The sequence below is a fragment of the Thalassophryne amazonica genome, chromosome 14 (genome assembly GCF_902500255.1).
Source record: "Thalassophryne amazonica chromosome 14, fThaAma1.1, whole genome shotgun sequence".
In the NCBI taxonomy this organism is placed as follows: domain Eukaryota; kingdom Metazoa; phylum Chordata; class Actinopteri; order Batrachoidiformes; family Batrachoididae; genus Thalassophryne; species Thalassophryne amazonica.
Window position 1 is genome coordinate 27,101,009 of NC_047116.1, and position 20,811 is coordinate 27,121,819.

The window sequence follows — 20,811 nt, forward strand, 5'->3', positions numbered from 1 at the left end:
TATTACTGCAGTTTTAACAACTTTTGTGTGTCATACAGTTGTCTTCCGTGAATTTGTCCAACACCTCTGTGGGTAAGTTCCAGCGTATCATGTCATTTACTGTACTGGCCAGAATATAGAATGAGGTTTTCCCCACAGAAAATGTATTGATAAGGGCCCCTTCACACATAGTGCGAATTTGGTCGAAGTGTTCATGAAGCAGGAATCATATGCCAAACATGTAAATTCGTAGCTGCCTCAAGCGCCTCGTACACCTGTTGCTAGAGTGTGAGCTGTGCGAGCCCATTGAACACTCTTGCGGCAGGTCTCGGCCAAATTCCAGCTGACATGCACAAACATCTAACACTGCTCGTTTGACACTTAGAAAATGTGTGACCATTCGTGCTATCGTCACGAAAACAGTCAGCAGACGATCATTGTCGAGCTGAAATTTGTCTAAGTGCCCCACGAGTGTGGCTTTGCAAAACAGCATCACACGTGAGGTGCCAGAGTGTCAGCTTCCCCCTCACACATGTGCCGTCTGTGTGAATCGCATGTGTGTTGCACTCCCCCCCTCCGTAAGAATGTGGTGCCGGGGGGGGGGGGGGGGGGGGGGGGGAGTGCACTTGCCTGATATATGGATGTACAGATGGTGTGTTGGTGTGTGCAGTGAACTGACAGGGGGTGTGTCCACCCACAGCGCGCACATTGACAGGCTGCCCCAGGTGACAATGGACCGTCAGATCATAACAGGCAGTGGCCAATCTGACTGTCACATCAACCACGTGATCTGTGTTCCACATGGACACGCGCGGGGCCGGGTGGACACACCGGACCACTAGATGTGGACATAACAGTGCACTGCTCCATTCATGTCATTTCATGACTGTACATCTGTGACCATGAGTCATATACAGAGGAACAGTTGGTTCATACTTGACAAGAGGGTGTTTTTTATGGTGTGTGTGTGTGTGTGTGTGTGCATTTTTTTTTTTTTTAAATACGTCCATCTCTTTGTTGCTTTTAGGCATTTTACCGCATCGTTTACAGGCCATCGACGGTAGCACAGTGGTAAATTTTCAGGCTGATAGTCAGTAAAGTTCGGATACGAATTCCGTGGGTAGCATGTTTATCCTCCCCCACAGGAGTGGTGCGATGTGGTTCCACAGGTACCAGCTGGTTTTTATTTTTTATTTATTCCACAGGAGCGGCGGAATGTGGTTCCACACACACCAGCTGGTTTTTATTTTTTATTTATTCCACAGCAGCGGCGCAGTGTGGTTACACATGCTGCAGTTGCTCGCACTGTGTTCGTGCACGAGCGTGCATGACACCTTTGCAGCAGGATCATACATGCCTGCCTGTCGGCACAATGTTTTCGTGGTTTGTTAATTCAAACTGTAATTTGACCAAATTCGCACTATGTGTGAATTGATGTTATATAAATAAACTGACTTGAGAATGAATTCTTCCTTACTGCTGCTACTGGCAAAAAAGTGGCTCCTGTTTCCCTCCTCACATTTTATTTTTAAATTGGACTTGTGTTATTTCTTCTGCTCAAACTACATCAAGAGAGATTTTATCTTAAAGCCCATGTCACACCATGATGGATCAAGGAAACGTATGAGGAGCTGATGCTAATTTTGGATATCAGTTTGTGTTTGTTTTTGTCCTACAAAAGTCCTTTTTCCAGCTGCAAAATGAGTTCCTTGTCACCTGATGTCTACCGAGTCTGTCAAAAAGTTTTGCGTGTGCTCAAAACTTTAAGCAGACAGGCCATTGAAGGACAGCTTTCCCATTGGCTACATGTTTGTTTACCATTTTGTCCTCTACTTATTTACTTTTACGAGCGTAAAAGTTATCCTCAGAACAATCTGGAGACTGCAGCTGGAGACTGCATGTTATGTCACAAATCCTCATTAGGGTCCAAGCACCCAGTGGGTGAACCCTCCTTTTTTTCCCCCCTTTTTTTAAATTCTTTTACAATTGCCATAGTTGCTTTCCTCATCCTTTCACTAGACTCTCTAAGAAAGTTTTACCCATCAAAAAAAAAATCCTGCATGCACAGAAAGTTCCACTTATGGGAATTGTTTGACGGACTGACTGGCTGACTGACAGGATGATCTGAGCAGCCAAGGTAGGCCATTGTGGACTGCATAATGCACCACTGTTTGCTTTCATTAGCATTACTTAAAAAAAAAAAAAAAAAAAATTTCTTTCCTCCTAAAAATATATTTTTTAAATGCCTTGAAAATCAGGGGTCCTGTTGTAATCAGGACCAGTACAGTATACATTGAAATTCTGTACAGTTCACTGGATTGATTTGTTCTAAATCTTCATTATCACCCTTGTAGATGATTCCAGGGTGTCGGATAATACAGCTGAGTCATTGTCACATGATCTTAGGGGTTTAAGCAGTGGAGGAAGCAACTGTGAATCCTTCAAAGGTTCTAAAGTTTGGTCAAATTGCTACAGAGAGAATAGCTTGATTGCATTTCCATCTATGCTTCACATCTTTATGTTTCCCACAGAAAAAAGTGTCTTTTTGGAAACGCTGCAGTCTGCAGAAAACCAGACCTCCCTTAAAAAGGTGTTTGCGTATTATGTGTTTGCTTTACAATCTACTCTTCAAATACTACATGCAAGCATCAGTGCAAACTTTGTAATTGGTCTTTTTTTTGTATTTCTTTCTGTAGGGCTTAGGAACATACCCGATGACATCGGCAAAGAGAGGCATCTGCTTAATAATAAACAACTATGACTTCAGTGGCTCCATAAGGAATCACAGCAATCGAGAGGGAACCATGTATGATGAGAGTAAGTATTTCAGTGAGTCCATGAAAAGAGATGGTGTACAAACTTTGTATATTTGCACGTGCAATGTTCTACTCCTGACTGCCAAACACGGTATACAATACCTGGATATGCATTCATGCATATCCAGGTATTGCATACCGTGGTTGGCAGAATCGCCGTTACATTTGTAAATCTGATTTTGCAGACATCCTGATGAGTGTTTTTAAGTGGCTCGGGTTTGAGATGAAAATAAAGAACGACTGTACGAGAAAACAGATCCTGTCAACGCTGGAGGAGCTCAGCAAGAGGGACCATAGTGAGGTGGACTGTCTGGCATGCTGTGTTCTCAGCCATGGCGCAGAGGGGAGTGTGTACGGCGTGGATGGCGAGACTGTCAAGTTGAAGGAGCTGATGGGACCGTTTGACGGATTGCAGTGCCCATCTTTAGTCGAAAAACCCAAGATGTTTTTCATCCAGGCTTGCCAGGGCACCAAGGAGCAGAAGCCAGTTGTTCTCCAGGCTGACGGTCCTTCACCTGTGCAGATTTGCACCGATGCTGATGCACTGAATGAATCCATTCCATCAGAGGCAGACATCCTCATGGGGATGGCCACTGTGCCTTCCTGCGTCTCCTACAGAGAGAGGAGTAAGGGCACCTGGTTTATTCAGTCATTGTGTCAACACTTGGTCCAGATGGTCCCACAGTAAGTAAAAGAACATGATATACTTTTTAATATGACTTTTACAGTTGCAATTTAATGGAACAGACATTCTAATACTAACATATTAAAATTTTGTTGACAAATTAGCATTTGTAGAGAACACAAACCTGAAACCATTGTATTTTATTTTATTTTACTTATTTTTTATTTTCATTTCACCAAAATTGACAAAATTTTGTTTCTACTGAAATTCAAGAATTATAAAGTCAGTTTACTTTTGAAACAAGTTTCAAAATTACAGCTCATTTTAATGAAGAGAACATAATCACTTAAGGGGAATTCCATAACAAATATTTTATTTTCCTATTAAACGCCATCTGCAGGAGGAAGTGCGTGTGTGCATGCATGAGGTTTTGAAATTACAGAAGTTAACTTTGACCTCACATGATGCAGTACACAGGTCAAGCACACTAACATTTATAAGATGTTTTGTAAATTACTTAAATTAGAGTTACTTACATTATGTAAATTAGAGTTGTTACAGTGCATCCATAAATTATTTACAGTGCTTAGTTATGTTATACCTTACTCCAATATGGAGTAAATTCTTTTTCTTTTTTTTTGCCCCTCAAAATTCTACTCGCAACACCCCATAATGACGACATGAAAAAAGTATTTTTTTCTTTTCTTTTTTTTTATTTTTGTAAATTTATTAAAATAAAAAACTAAGAAATCACGTGTACATAAGTATTCACACTCTTTGCTCAGTGCTTTGTTGATGCACCTTTAACAGCAATTACAGCATCAAGTCTTCTTGAATTTGATTCCACAAGCTTGGTGCACCTATCTTTGGGCAATTTTGTCCATTCCTCTTCGCAGCACCTCTTAAGCTCCATCTGGTTGGATGGGGAGCATCGGTGCACAGCCATTTTCAGATCTCTCCAGAGATGTTCAATCAGATTCAGGTCTGAGTTCTGGCTGGACCACTCAAGGACATTCACAGAGTTGTCCAGAAGTCACTCCTTTGATATCTTAGCTTTGTGCTTAGAGTCATTGTCCTGCTGAAAGATGAACCGTCGCCCCAGTCTGAGGTCTAGATCGCTCTGGAGCAGGTTTTCATCCAGGATGTTTCTGTACATTGCTGCATTCATCTTTCCTTCTATCCTGACTAGTCTCCCAGTTCCTGCTGCTGAAAAACATCCCCACAGAATGATGCTGCCACCACCATGCGTCACTGTAGGGATGGTGCCTGGTTTCCTCCAAATATGATGTCTGGCATTCACACCAAAGAGTTCAGTCTTTGTCTCATCAGACCAGAGAATTTTGTTTCTCATGGTCTGAGAGTCCTTCGGGTGCCTTTCAGCTGCCATGTGCCTTTTACCAAGGAGTGAATTCCATTTGGCCACTCTACCATACAGGCCTGATTGGTGGATTGCTGCAAAGATGGTTGTCCTTCTGGAAGGCTCCCGTGTTCATTGGAACCTTCAAAGCAGTAAAAATGTTTCTGTGCCTTTCCCCATATTTTTGCATCAAGACAATCCTGTCTCGGAGGGTCTACAGACAATTCCTTTGACCTCATGCTTGGTTTGTGCTCTGACATGCACTGTCAACTGTGGAACCTTATATGTAGACAGGTGTGTAACTTTCCAAATCATGTCCAATCAGCTGAATTTACCCCAGGTGGACTCCAGTTAAGCTGAAGAAACAGCTCAAGGATGATCAGTGGAAACGGGTTGCACCTGAGTTCAATTTTGAGCTTCATGACAGACTGTGAATACTTATGAACATGTGATTTCTTAATTTTTCGTTTTTAATAAATTTGCAAAAATAAAAAAAACAAAAACAAAAAACCTTATTTCACGTTGTCATTATGGGGTATTGTGTGTAGAATTTTGAGGAACCACTGTGCTGTGAATACTTTCCAGATCCACTGTTGGCATCAGTGAACAGGCTGCACGTTTGTGTCGCTGGACTCTGAAGTTGCTGAAGGTTTATGTGGCTGTGATTGGGAAAAACTGTGATTCAGAAATAAATAATCAGAGCTTCTGGGTGTCCAGTTAATCCCGGCTCCTGGTTCAAACCGGATTGAAAACGTTTTTCGGCGTCTTATCTCTGATTAATCTGCCGGAGGCCTACAAAGCTAGCTGAGTTAGCTTAGACTGCTAACTGAAGACGTTAGCAGGCTGAAGAGGTTTGGAGAGATTTCAGCACGCCTTGTCAGGACTGGAGATTCATTTCTGCAGCTTCAAGGAATATACTGGAACTCGCTACACACGTCTCAGTGAGTTTCTCTGATTATCGCTCAATAGTGATGCTGCAAGAATGTCACAGATTGGTGATACTTCAGTGGGTGAGCCTGCCTTATACATCCAGAATGAGCTCTTAACATTTGTGCAATGTCATGTGAAGAGATGTGTCAAGAATATCGTGGAAGTGGTTGGAAGATATTTTTGTGAAAACATCATCCTGCACGCCCATGATGTGGTCAACAAGCATTATGGCGACAAGCTGTCAATAAAGGTGAAGCAGCGGCGTAATGGTCAAGATAAGATGAAAGCTGATGTGACTGTTGATATAGTGAGTGCAATGTTTGAGGTTCATCACAATAAAATATCCACAAATTTTGTTGCTATTGACTTACAGAATTTGCCAAACTGTGATCCTAAAGACGTTGATAACTTTGCTGTTCTGCAGAGAATCCTTGTGCTTGAAGAAAAATACGGGAAATTAGAGAACAATCTCAGTGAGAATGTGGCGAGGACACTCAGACATGGTGATAACATAGAGGCTGTTACAAATGATGTGGAGACTCATGATACCCTGTTGCATGAGAGGTTCACTCCACCTAATTCCACATTTGCTGTGATGGTCTCCTTTGTTCCTAATGGCAGAAAGGAGATGACTGGTGGTGATGTATCTGCACCCAGCAATGATGAGGATATTTAAGTTCCTGTACCGAATGATGATGAGTTTGGCGGTGTGGTCCTGCTGCTGCTGCTGATGAGACGGGAGGTACTGGTGTAGTCAGTCAGGCGTCTGTCCCGGTGGCTGGTGGAACTGCTGCTGGTTGTGCCCTGGGTGGTTCAGCGACTAGTGACAGCCCTCCTGGCCATACTGGTTCCACTGGTGGGAACAATTGTTTCCTTGTCGGTCGTGGTGGCAAGGTGGATAACGACAGTCAGGGTAACAATAATCGTGGCAGCAACAACCGGGGCAACAATAATCGTGCCAATAATAACAGTGGCAACAATAGGGACAACAACTCCTCACCTCGTGGAAGAAAGCGTACTATCCAGGGTAGTGTGCAGAGTCACATCGTCTGTGGTGCTCCACCACCGAAACGTGACTTTTTTGTATCAAGAGTGTTACCTCAGACTAATGACGCTGATTTTGAGAAGTTCATCAGTGATAATGTTGTGAGAAACTTTGATCTGATACTGACTTCTAATGTCAACGCAAAATTTAAATCTTTAAAGTTGTCTGTTGATATTGTTGACAAAGATAAGGTGTTTCGTCCTGAGGTGTGGCTACTCGGCTTCAAGGTCCAGCGATGGAGGCTTCATATTGATGCAAATGAGAGAATAGACAGATCTGACAATGGCCAGTAAGACCTTTCACCTCACAATAGATAAGCTGACTTTTATCAGCTATAATTGTGAATACGACTTGTGTTTTTACAAGATTTGTTTACAAAATGTGACTTTTTAATGGTGCAAGAACATGGACTCTTTAAGAGCCAATTTGGTTGGTTTGACCAACTTGGGGGTAATGTAGTCACACGTGGTGCTAGTGCCATGAATGAGAGTGAGTATTTGAGGGGTAGACCTCATGGCGGTGTAATGATTGTTTGGAAGGCTAATATTAATGCCAAGGTTACTCCAATACATCATGACTCTAGTCATTTTTGTGCTGTCATTGTAGATACTGTACAATGCAGTTTTAAATGACATTAATACTGTATGTAATGATGTGGATGTGCCACATTTTGTTCTTGCTGGTGATTTTAATACAGATTTTAGTCAGAATTCCTATTGTACCAGAGCTTTGGATAAATACATAATTGATGAAAATTTGTACTGTTTAAGAATACAACTACTTGTGTTACGTATCCCTATCAGAGTAAAGGTTTTGGTCACTGCTCTTTTATAGATCATTTCATTGTTAGTGGTAATTTGAGTTCACAGCTGTCAAAATATGATGTTATTGACAGTCCTCAAAACTTTTCTGATTACTTTGCACTTGTATGTGCACACTGCAGTTTGATGTCAATTATTACTCTTCTGTTGTTGATGCAAATTCTCATTGTAGCAGTAAAGTCATAATGTGGGATTGTGCCACTGATAAGCAGATGATGATGACCATGATGAGTTAGATGTCTTGTTAGTTAATTTACAGCTGCCTACTGATTCTGTGTGATAACAAGTTCTGTGGTTTGCATTGTGATGAGCCTAGTACCCTGTATCACAATAATTTATATATTGTTACTAGCAAATGATAAGTGTATACCAGCACATAAAAGTAAAAAGTTTGCCAAAGTAGTACCAGGTTGGAGTGAGTATGTTAGAAAGTATACTCAACAAAAATATAAACGCAACACTTTTGGTTTTGCTCCCATTTTGTATGAGATTAACTCAAAGATCTAAAACTTTTTCCACATACACAATATCATCATTTCCCTCAAATATTGTTCACAAACCAGTCGAAATCTGTGATAGTGAGCACTTCTCCTTTGCTGAGATAATCCATCCCACCTCACAGGTGTGCCATACCAAGATGCTGATTAGACACCATGATTAGTGCACAGGTGTGCCTTAGACTGTCCACAATAAAAGGCCACTCTGAAAGGTGCAGTTTTGTTTTATTGGGGGGGATACCAGCAGTATCTGTGGGACCACCATTTGCCTCATGCAGTGCAACACATCTCCTTCGCATCATCCGTGAAGAGAACACCTCTCCAACGTGCCAAATGCCAGCGAATGTGAGCATTTGCCCACTCAAGTCGGTTACGACGATGAACTGGAGCCAGGTCGAGACCCCGATGAGGACGATGAGCATGCAGATGAGCTTCCCTGAGATGGTTTCTGACAGTTTGTGCAGAAATTCTTTGGTTATGCAAACCGATTGTTCCAGCAGCTGTCCGAGTGGCTGGTCTCAGACGATCTTGGAGGTGAACATGCTGGATGTGGAGGTCCTGGGCTGGTGTGGTTACACGTGGTCTGCGGTTGTGAGGCTGGTTGGATGTACTGCCAAATTCTCTGAAACGCCTTTGGAGACGGCTTATGGTAGAGGAATGAACATTCAATACACGAGCAACAGCTCTGGTTGACATTCCTGCTGTCAGCATGCCAATTGCACGCTCCCTCAAATCTTGCGACATCTGTGGCATTGTGCTGTGTGATAAAACTGCACCTTTCAGAGTGGCCTTTTATTGTGGGCAGTCTAAGGCACACCTGTGCACTAATCATGGTGTCTAATCAGCATCTTGGTATGGCACACCTGTGAGGTGGGATGGATTATCTCAGCAAAGGAGAAGTGCTCACTATCACAGATTTAGACTGGTTTGTGAACAATATATGAGGGAAATGGTGATATTGTGTATGTGGAAAAAGTTTTAGATCTTTGAGTTCATCTCATACAAAATGGGAGCAAAACCAAAAGTGTTGCGTTTATATTTTTGTTGAGTGTATTTTGATGCCTCACTGTTTTGGAATAACGTGGGTTGATAATGGTCGTCCTAGACAAGGTGTTATTGCTGATCTCCAGAGAAAGACCAGAGCACAGTATCACAGGGCTTATAAGGTGGTTGTTAAGAAGGAGGCTGAGATCAGGTGGATAAGATGGCTGATGCAGTAGCCAACAAGTCTGTGTCAAATCTGTACAAACATGCCAGGTCTTTCAGGAAAATAAAGTGTACATATCCTAGCAAGGTTGATGATGCAGTTGGTGAGGATAATATTGTAGTTTGTTTTGCCAGCAAATTTAATACACTCTATAACAGTGTTCCTTATGATGAGGATGAGATGTGCAAGCTTAAGTCTGAGATTGATGAGTTGATAAGGGTTGATAGTAGTACAGACGGTGCTTGTGTTCATGGTGTTCATTTAATATCAGTGTCAGATATTGTTGATGGCATCAACAGGAAGGATGGTACTTCTAATCTTGTTACTGACCATATTGTCTATGGTAGTCACAAATTGTTTGTTGTTTTGTCTGTCTTGTATACTGCTATGATTAAGCATGGTTTCACACCTGATGGTATGTCAGATGGCACTATGGTTCCTATCCCTAAGGGTAAGTGGTCTAACTTAACTGTGTCAGATAATTTTCGTGCCATTACCTTAGGTAGTGTTGTTTGCAATTACTTGATGTTATCATCTTAGTCAAAGAGAGTAGTAAGCTATGTACCAGTAACTTACAATTTGGGTATAAAGATGGTCTGTCAAGTAGTGTGTGTACAGCAATGGTTGTAGAAACAGTGTCATATTATGTCAATGGCAGTTCACGTTTACGGACTCATGTTGGACGCAAGCAAGGCATTTGACTGAATCAACTACTGTCATCTTTTTAGGAAGTTAAAAGATAAAGGATTGTGTCCAGTATATTGCAGATTTCTGTTAAATATGTACCTTAGTCAAAAACTGAGAGTAAGATGGGAGAATACACACGCTCCCTATTTTTCTATCTCAAATGGTGTCAAACAAGGTGGGATTATGTACGTAGTATTATTTTGTATTTATGTTGATGGTTTGCTGAACAAATTGAAAAATTTAGGAGCTGGTTGTCACATGGGAAGTGTTTATGCTGGTGCTTTTAGTTATGTGGATGATGTAAAATTATTGGCACCTAGTGTAAGTGCCTTGCAGGACATGATTACTGCAGAGAATTTGACAGTATGTTTAATGGATAAAAGAGTGAGCTCATTATTTACAAATGTACAAAGGCTAGACATTCAGATCCTGTTATTTTTGTGAATGTCAGAGTACCTAGAAAGGATAAAGTTACTTATCTGGGCCATGATTTGTACGAGGACATCTTTAAATTATCTACTGAGAAATGTGTTGCAGATTTCAATCGTCAGTGTAACTTTTTTGCTGATTTTAAAAATGTGAATGCTTTCATTAGAAATGAATTATTTCTCGAGTATTGTACTTCATTTTATGGTAGCCAAATTCTCCCTTTGTACTCAAATGAATTAGAAACCATTTATTATGCATGGAGGAAAGCTATTCGGAAGGTCTGGCATTTTCCATATACTACTCATTGTAACATTTTACTTTATTTTGCAAATACTATGAGCATTGATCTCTTGCTTGCAAAGTGATGTATTCAATTTATTGATAAGTTGTGTAATAGCGATAACAGTGTTGTCAGTACCATTACCAATATGGGACTGTTAGGTACCCATTCTGTTATAGGTGCTAATAAGACACAAATAATGTGTGTAGCTTTTGGCAGCTTAACTTTGATAATCACTTATTAAGACTTGCAATGCAAATTAAGGAACTTTGTAAAATGAGAGACAGTTGTGAAGTTGACTTTCTGAATGAACATGAATGTCACTTGATTATTACTTTTTTATGTACAGGGTGACAGCCTGTGCTGTTTTACAATTGTTTTTTTTATTTTGTTTTAAATATGTTTTATTTTATTGTACATATTGTGAATAAAGAATAACAAACAAACTGTATGTTTACCAAAAGTGCTACACAAATAAAGTTGGTTTTTATTATTGTCATTACTAGCAAAGACCTGCCCTATAGATGATATGTGTGTGTGTGTGTGTGTGTGTGTGTGTGTGTGGTTGTCACACACATGCATGATGAACATTATTGTTGATTATGCTTAATTATTATTGATTATGATTCTCCAACCTTGTCAAATTAGAGAAAATTAATCTTTTTTTAACAGCAAAATCACCATTTCACACTTTTTTTTGTTTGTTTTTAGGGGAATTGACCTAGTATCCATCCTGACACAAGTCAATGCAGACGTCAGTCAAAAGAGCAGTCCCTGCGGTCAAAAAAAGCAGATGCCGCAACCAGCCTTCTCGCTCAGGAAGAAAATTGTCTTTCCAGTCCCCAGAGACCCCCCTCCCATCTGTTAGGATGACAACACAAACCTGTGTGTTTGACTTCTTTTGATTCTTTTGGGGATCACTGAAGTTGTACTTGTCGACCACCACACCTCAGAGGAAGCGTGTAAGAAAACTGTTGCCATCATTTTTACAGTATTAAATCTGTTGAGTGTGTCAATCTATCCATAGATGTTTAACAATGTTTTTAAGGAGCAAGATCAAATCATTGTACTTTTTATTTGTGCAAGTATTATCATTATGTTTGTCCAGATTATGATGATGTGAAATGCCCTGCATTTTGAGGAGGGTCCATCAAAAAAGTTCTTAATGTTAGTAAGAAAATGCCAGAGGACAAAGCCAAGACCCTCTTCATCTGTTGTGTAGTTAAATCCGACTATGCAATATATAATGACACTAGATGAGCAGTCTCCTTAACAAAGACAGTAAGGGCCCCTTCACACATAACATGAAGTTGGACGAAAGAAGCAGAAACTGGCTGAAAATCCACAAACAAAAGACGAAATGGGGAACCGCGAAACATTCTACCTGCTGTTGGGAGGGACACGTGGTCGGACAAGCGTGCACGATACTGTGGCGATGGTTTCGTGCATGCGCACAAACAGTGCGAGCACCTGGAACGTGTGACACTACATCGCGCTGCTGCTGTGGGAGAAAAACCACACACCAAAAAAAAAAAACAACAAAAAAAACCCTTGCAATTTCTAATATTTAATCCATCTTGTTGAGCTGACAATCCAAGTATGATCCTTCTGTTCCTGTGTGTATGACCCATGGTCAGAGACGTCAAGTCATGAAATGACATGAATGAAGGAAGCAGTGCACTCTTATCATGTCCACACCTGCTGGTGCCGCTCCACCAGCTGGCCCAGTGTGTCCAGCAAACGGCGCACCGAAGGACATACACCACGTCATATAGACCATAGCTGACATGGGTGATGTGACATTCAGTTTACCAGCTGAGTGTACACATGATCACATGGTACAGTCTGCCAATGTACGCACTGACACGGTCGCTCGAGCCCGTTGCAAAGGCGACGTGTTTTTATGTATTTCCATGTAAGGACAGCATGCCCAAGCATGTGCCTCACCGTGGAGTGTTGTAAAGTGATGTCTGTCATAACACTGTACGTGTTCTCCAGCTGTGACTTTAGGGTCTACAGATCCCAACAGCAGCGGCTGGTGTTGACACGCCTACCTTACCAAACGAACTCAGCTCAAAGAAAAAGTGTCACACTCTGTTCCTTTATGTGACTATTTATGTTATGTATCTGTTATGTAATTATGTATGTAGTTATTGTTGGATGTATTTATTTAATTGTCCCATTCTCTGTGTTTTTAATTTAACACGTCGTGCACTGAGCCGCTCTCAGCGGGAACCATCGATTTATATTTACTCACTAGATGGTGGACCGGGCGATCCGTTCATTGGCTGGCTGTTGCCAAAGCACCGCCATCTTGGTTAGTGTTTAACAACCAGGCATAAATAGAAATCGATGTGTATGATCAATGTTTTCAAGAGAGGTTCAACATAAATCTGCATTTTCCGTTGCTATTACTGTTATATTTATTCAAACTTAGTCCCACATTTGTACAGCCACTATTTGTCAAAACAAATGCAGAAGAGGATCAGACTATTTATATAATAGACTTGAATGAATTTGTTCGTCCCAGTCCAGATGTTGTGAAGAGTTCACCTGGAGTTATGAATTTTGTTTACACTATCCCAACTACTGAAGTCATTATCTTTATCAAGATAGAAAATAATACCATCAGTTTGTCAAACAGAAACATATTTAAACACATTATGTCTGCCGCGACACAAGATATGAGTCTGATCCTTAATTAATTTCATCATGAAATTAAGTTAAAGATGATAAATAATCGTGAGTGAAAGTAAGAGCTTAGTGCGTTCGCATCATATTAAAGATATTAGCATTAAAGACTGCTCTTAACCTACCTGTGGTGCCGCTTTTACGCAGCACTCAAATAAAATAAATAAAACGAAACAGCCACGCCGGCCAGTTTTGTTGGTACTGACGTTTTCCCCTTAAGTGTGTGTATTAACTCCTATTGTGTGCGCTCCACTCCAGTGGGATCTGAAAGCACTACACTGGAATATGGAGTATGTCATAGAGAAATTGATCTCTTATATTATTACCAGAATAGCGACTGTCATGTCACCCATCAAATTGAGAGAGAAAAAACATTTCCATTCTGTGTATTTGCTCTTACGGAATATTTCAGGATGGAAAACCTGATGTGAAGAAAAAAACAGAGGCTAATTAAAAAGGGATAATTTAGACTTATGAAAGTGAGACTTCTAATTGAATCGCTAAACGAATGGTGCAATATCTCTCATGACAAAGCATTCAGGCAGTAAAACTGAACTCACTACTTGACAGAATACAGATTGACACAAAAAAAAATCATTTTCTAACCTTTAGTCAGCAATTTTAGTAATTTCCAAACATCAATATTGCATATAATACACACTTATGACTTACTCCACAATCCTTTGTCAGCTTGTTACAGCACCCGAATGGTGCACAAAACAGCATTTTCAGATCACTTTAAGCCAAGTTTAAGTCAGCGCATTACCAATTTCTATTTAATCTAATGCCTGATGATGCATAATAACGCTAAGCAAGATGGCGGCTACCTGGCAACAGCTCATGCGCTGCATCCGCCATCTAGTTCGATCGATTAAACAAATCGATGGCTGGAACTGACGAGAGCATGAGAGCCCACTCACACATCTGCATTGCTGGAGTGTTGTTCATGTTGTTGATGGCAAGACATATGTCCTCCAGCTGAATTGCGAGTACAGAGTACACAGCAGTCAGCTGTCACCAGCTGGACATGACAGCCATCCAGATGTGCGGGGCACTGGACAGCGATCACACTGCAGCCACCTCAGCCGCACCTGACAATGTTTGATCGTAGGGGCAAGGATGACACACTCCTCACGACATCTGTGTTGCGGGTGGAGGGGGCATGTCACACACACCACGTGTTGTGGAGGGGGGCCTCGCATGACGTGTTGCTGGGTAACGTAATGTGCTGCTTTCCGCACAGCCGGGTCGAAAGTAGTCGCCTGCTCTCTCGTGCTGTGCTGGCAGCGCGAATGGCCCCCAACTTTTCTAAGTGCCCCGCAAGTGGTATTGTATGTTTGTGGGTGGCACCTGGACTCCGGCCGAGAGTGGGTCGAATGGCCACTCGCACGGCATTTGACTTTCGGGCGCTGGTGTGAGGCTGCCTCGATCGCGTCATTCGGCCACAGTTCGACATGGACAATGATTTTGTGGAGCTGCTCAGCTGCTGCACGATATGTCCAACCTGCGTACGACATGCCGTTCAAATGTTCTGAACACGATCAGATGGCAGTGCGATCTTATCTTGCCCGCCGTTCAAATGGGTTAACGGCGCAAGCGGCACGCAAATATAGACTGCATGTGCCATGCCCGAATGAATGTGGTGGCAACTGCAGTGTGATGCATTTGAGTGCAGCTCCGATTTCTCACAAGTGCCATTTGACTCCTTCGTGCGCCATTCTGCCTCAATCATGTTATGTGTGAATGGGCCCTAAGGGAAGGTTTAGGGAACTGCATTCCACTTGGCATAGGACGGTGATTTGAGACATGAATCTAACCAGGTAAGCAGAGTGCGTCGTCACGGACAGTAACAGATGGAAAACATGTCCAAGTCGGGACTGAGATGACTAACGAACTATAACAGAGGAATAGTTGTATTCAGAAGTTATTGTTATACTCCTGGTTGAGAATATGAACTTTCTGAAGGATCCTCTTCACCATCTGCTTATGACAGTTAGTCACGGCATGTACGATTTCAGCTGTGTTCACATTACTGCGGTCTTGCACTCAGCGCACTTCATTAGCTGTAAATATTTCGAACTTCAAGCTATTGTGTTCTACACAGTATGCAAATTGGTTCAAACTCAGAATCTTTGCACTCGGGACCTGACCGCCATTTCTGGAATGTGGTTCCAGTGTTGGAAGGAGGCTTTAATCATAATGTCTCAAATGCCGTCCCAGGGACCCACTTTGAAATCTGAAAATCATCTGGAGGCCCACCCAGATCTTTAATTACAATTTTGATTGGCACATATGAAGTATTTCCATGTATACAATACCAGTCAATTCTTTGGACACAGTTTGACTGGTATTGTAGGTGTGTAAAATGTTGAAGTAGGTCAGATTAATGAACAATAATATATTTTAAATCTTAAGGCTTGGTTTTATTACTACTGAAGACATTTTAAAATTTGTTTTTTTCAAATTTATACAAAATTTTAAATCAGCCTTAAAAAAATAATTAAATCACTGGATTAAAGTTTAGCTTTACTGAAATGCATGCTTCTGCTTCCGGACCACATCTTTGCACACTTATTGGAACTGTTGCACTGTAGCACAATTCCGATAAGGTCTAGTTCTATCATGTTTACATTTCATATACTGTGCTACTAGTTATATCAAACTGGACAGCATCATTTGTAAGCTGGCATTTCTCTATGCAGCACTGTTCCCCCTCCTTTTTTAAAATTGAGTATCTAATTTGTTGTTTCACAGTTCTGGGAAAACATGCTTTTCTTAGATAATGTGAACACATTGAGATTTGGGTGATGGTAGTTATTTTTATTTCTATCTATTTTCTATTTTTTGTTGCTTTTTTTTGTTTGTTTTTTTTTGTTTTTTGGTGGGAAAAAGGTACTATAGGAACTTTTGTTATACTACGCTGGAGCTTATCTAAGATGTATCAGTTGAGGTTATGAGCTTTTTTGTGTTCAGTGAAATTAATGTGTGCTTAAGAAATGCAAAGGTTGAAAAGGAATATTTAGTGTCTTATCAGATCACTGTCACGAGACACCGATACCACATGCAGGGATCATACAGTGCTGCCAAAATGTTTTTGTACTCTCGAGCTTTTTAAATTTTTTATAATGGCATAAAAAAATCTGACATATTAATTTTTTTTGTAAAGGATGCCCTTTAAATTCACAGTGAAAACATCTTTACAACATAACATAAATGTAGTAAAATATACAACCCAAAACAATGGCATGCACAAGTATGGATACCGTCATCATTTCTACTGCCAGTGTTCTTTAGAAAAGTCATGAACGTTTCCAAATCACTGCATATATGTCTTAGACTTCATTTACATCCATCTTTAACAAATACAAACAGTACGGTAGTCTGTCTGTCTGGAGGAGGCATTTCTCAAAAACTGAATGGCTGTGTAATAAGGAGACCAGTGATAGAAGCCACCAAGACACCCTTGACGACTCTGAAGGAGTTACAGGCGTCTGTGGCTGTGGTTGGAGAAACACTGCATCGTGCAACTTTTGTCTGTTGCGCCACCACTCGTAGTTTCTTAGTGAAGGGGAGCAGAGGAGGATTTTTATAGAAGAAAACACATCAAATATCGGCTTGAGCCGCCCATGTTTTCTGTTAAATTGCTGCTGAAATGAAATGTCTTCTTTAAAAGATCATCTTTCTCTGTTCCACCAAGGAAGCATAAAGGAGTCTCCATTCAGTTTGCATGTTTTTTCTCTCAGGTAGAACTGATGAACTTTATTTGCACATTGTTGTTCTGCACTATCCAGTTGTATAGCTGAGAACAAACACAGAACAGCTTCTGCCATCCATCCGTTTTTAAAGAATGTAGCTCTGTCCTGCATGTAAAATGTGTTCAGTTAAAAACCAAAAAATACCTCAGTGTGGTTACAGAAGCGTGAATCCAAGTTGGACTATCAGCGTGAACTGAGTCAGTCCATAAAGACTGCGCATTTTTTTCAGATCCACTAAAACCATCATGAGAATGTACGTAAGTGCTTACCACGCTTAAAGATCTTTAGCTGCAAATAATTTAGAATGTCTTTATCCGGAGTGAGGGAAAAACTAGGAAATGATTGAAGCTAAAAAAAAAAATATTCATTTTGACTGCATCACCAAGAAGATGTGGAGACAAACTGCCAATCCAAAATGACAAAAGTGTTACTTAACATTTACTCTCAGTAATTTATTTTGAACAGACGGCAGAACAGAGACAACTTTGAAAAGATAATCTGTAAATCTGCAGAAAATAGTGACGAGTGACATCTGAGGATGAAGGACTGTTGTGCTTGGTGGTATGATGTGTTTAAAGCTTGCTGGAGTGTATCATGTGTTTTGATGTTATTTTATAAACATAAGAACGCTGAATGGAAATAATTCTCCGATAAGCCACACTGGAAACACAGACGTTTAAATGTGGATCACAGTTGATTTCAAGACAAGTGAGTGAAAGTTCAAATTACGCTAATTATTGTATAATATATATATATATATATATATATTCTACAGGTGAGTTGAATGAATTGTAACATTTGGTTTAATCATATCCTGAGTTGTTACTGATGATTTAAAACCTTTTAAAGTGTCATTTTATGATGGGAATGAATGCTGAAAAATATTGTAATTATGGATGAATAATAGGAGTATTGTTATTAAATCAGTATTGTGGCCCTGTTGGATGTAAATCCAAAGACTAACATACAAGAGGACATCCTTTGCACAGATTCTAAGTGACATTTCTTGAAGGTATGATTCCTGGTGTACAAAAATGATTCTATGTTTACTGCTCAACAATGTTGAGCATTTTAATATAAATTTGAATGTTTCTTGTGCAACCTCATGATGTACCCTGGTTGAATAATAAATGCATGTCTGTTTGATGAAAAGTTTATGGTGGCCAGTTCTTTAGTTTTGTATTTAATTAGAAATATGTCACTCAGATATTAGTGATAATGAACACGCATGCTGTTTTTAGGTAAGTGCCAAAATATATTCTTTCACCGCTATAGTTTTGTGATTCATTTGATTTGCACACATACGTCAGACATAAAATCACAATACAATGTTCAACAGAAGCAACTTGAAATTATGGTGAGAAACATTTTGTTCAAAAGCTTGAAGGCAACCTCAAGCAATTTTCAGTTATAAAGTTACACCAAAACTACAAAACATTCTCAAAATTAGTACTCTCACATTTGTTGGAGTAATTTATATTTTCTTTGTTAAAGTTTAAAATATAGTACTTGCAATTAACATTGTGAACATATGATTTTGATAATTGCCTAAAAATGGTGCAAATATTTCTTTGATGCATTTTGTCTCTTTGTAATATTTTAGCACACCAACAACCCAAATGCAAACTGTTGCGCAACTGTCATTGAATAATTATTTTATACATATTTTGTTTTGTAGTCAAAACACACCTTTGTGATCACGTTTCAATTTACTGATTTACTAATGTCACAATACATTCCAGAAGAGGGCGATGTTGCACACAAAAGCTGTTCGCCAAGCGTCAACTAAAACGCGGATGAAATTGAAACGATGATTATTTGTTTAATTTAAACAGTTTTCAGTTATGCAGACGCCATCATCATTACAAAACCACAGAGGAGCAAGTGTTAAAAAAAATAAAAGGTTATTTTAAGACAAAAATAAAACATTTTTATTATTAATATCATGACCCGGAAACATACTGCTGACCCGGGTGTTAATTCATTTATTGCGCGAAGTAAAAAAATACAATAAATGAACACATTAGTAATAAAAAATCATAATAAAACTCATATCACTGTAAAAATCACAATATATTTTTTAAAGTATTGACACTTGGAGCGTTTACCACATGGTGAAAGAGGCTAAAGTTATAATTATATTCAAAAAAAATCTTAGGTCATATTTTCATCTTTGCACCTCAAACATGTGAGAGTGACCTCTTAAACCTGAATAAGTCTTTTTTGGAAACAAAACAACAACAACAAAACAAATTCAGGCCTGATATTTACAAAACCATCAGGTCTCCACAAACCCTTCTAGTTTCAAGAGTAGTAAGCTTCAACTGCTTTAATCTCTCTTTATATGGTAAATCAACCAGCTCTGGTACAAGTTTTGTAACCCTCCTCTGAACTTTTTCTAATACATCTCCGAAGATGAGGGGACCAAACCTGTACACAGTACTCTTATTTGGAAATGTAAGTAAAGTTCATGTCCAAAACTCGATTTGCTTTGGCTGCTACATTACTATATATTTGGAAAAATTTAACTTGTCATTCTCCTCCTTTAGTTTTCAATATAATTCCATTCATTTTGTACTGGTAACATGGATTTTTACTACCTATATGCATAACTTTGCACTTGCTACTATTAAAGCCTAATACCCATTCATCAGACCATTTTAAAAGGTTATCAATATCATTTTGTACATGGCTTCTTCTTCTTCTGGCAACCAGTGACAGAATAGTATGATAAAGTTTTGTATCATCCGCAAAAAAATTACATTGTGTGGTTATGACTGCCGGTAAATCATTTATAAATACTAAAAATAACACCGGTCCAAAGACAGAGCCCTGTGGGACTCCACTAGTAGCACTCAGGTATGAGGAGCTTAAATAAATTAAGGAAACTTTTTAACGTAGAAAATATAAACGGTTGTGTAATTTCCCCTGGCTCTTTTACGTAAGATTCTGCCCCTTACCAAAAACCAAACCACTATATTTCTCATTTTGAATTTATTGAAATTCACGTGGAAGTCAGGCCTGGGCCTCTCACAGACAGCATCCATCTTGTGAAAAGGCCACAACTGTGGCTTGTACAACACTTTTATACCATGGGGCGTTTACAGTAGGTGTGGTTTAGTCTCACATTTCTAGTGTTACTGGCTCTTACCAACAGGGGGGAGCGCTTCCTGTATCTGGAACTTGCACATGTGATGGAAGTGAAGCTTAACTCATATATTTGCACTATCAAACAGATAACACAGACAAACACTTGATAACTAACATAAAATAAGGAATTAGCACAAATATTGTCTAACAGTTGTAAATTTATATTTGTGCAAGAAAAAAAAAAAAAAAATCAAAGGTAGTCACGTGGTCTTTGGCATAGTGAATCGATCTTCAAAAAGCGACATCACTCGTTTTTTTTTTTTAAGTAAAATTCAGAGCCAGCTTGTATCAAGGAGACAGGGAAGGTGCAGTCGCAGGGAAGAAGTAGTAATCACATGACTACGTACAGGTCGCACAGATTTAAATCATATTCTCAACATCATTAGAAAACGTCAGTGTTTGAGATACAGCAGGAGGGAGAATGTTGAGCATGTTAGTGGAGTGCCAAACATATAACAGACAAGGAATAATTCTATTAGATGATGGCAGAACACTAGTAATTCATAATTCATTTTATTGTGTAAAATATTTGTATACATGAT

General features: G+C 39.7%; 1 protein-coding gene across 3 annotated transcripts in view; it reads left to right on the forward strand.

Moving 5' to 3' along the window:
- casp10 (caspase 10, apoptosis-related cysteine peptidase) overlaps window positions 1–17,593 on the forward strand; it is a 30,169-nt gene extending 12,576 nt beyond the window's left edge. The window contains exons 8-13 of one of the 3 annotated variants that reach the window (XM_034186687.1): window positions 39–72; window positions 2,334–2,426; window positions 2,511–2,569; window positions 2,676–2,796; window positions 2,981–3,479; window positions 11,385–17,593. In XM_034186687.1, coding sequence (XP_034042578.1) covers window positions 39–72; window positions 2,334–2,426; window positions 2,511–2,569; window positions 2,676–2,796; window positions 2,981–3,479; window positions 11,385–11,541 — 963 coding nt within the window. In that variant the 3' untranslated portion in view covers window positions 11,542–17,593. Of the gene's footprint in view, window positions 1–38; window positions 73–2,333; window positions 2,570–2,675; window positions 2,797–2,980; window positions 3,480–11,384 lie in introns of all 3 variants that reach the window. The other 2 variants (XM_034186686.1, XM_034186688.1) reach the window with 2 other exon arrangements.
- The last annotated feature ends 3,218 nt before the right edge of the window (window positions 17,594–20,811 follow it).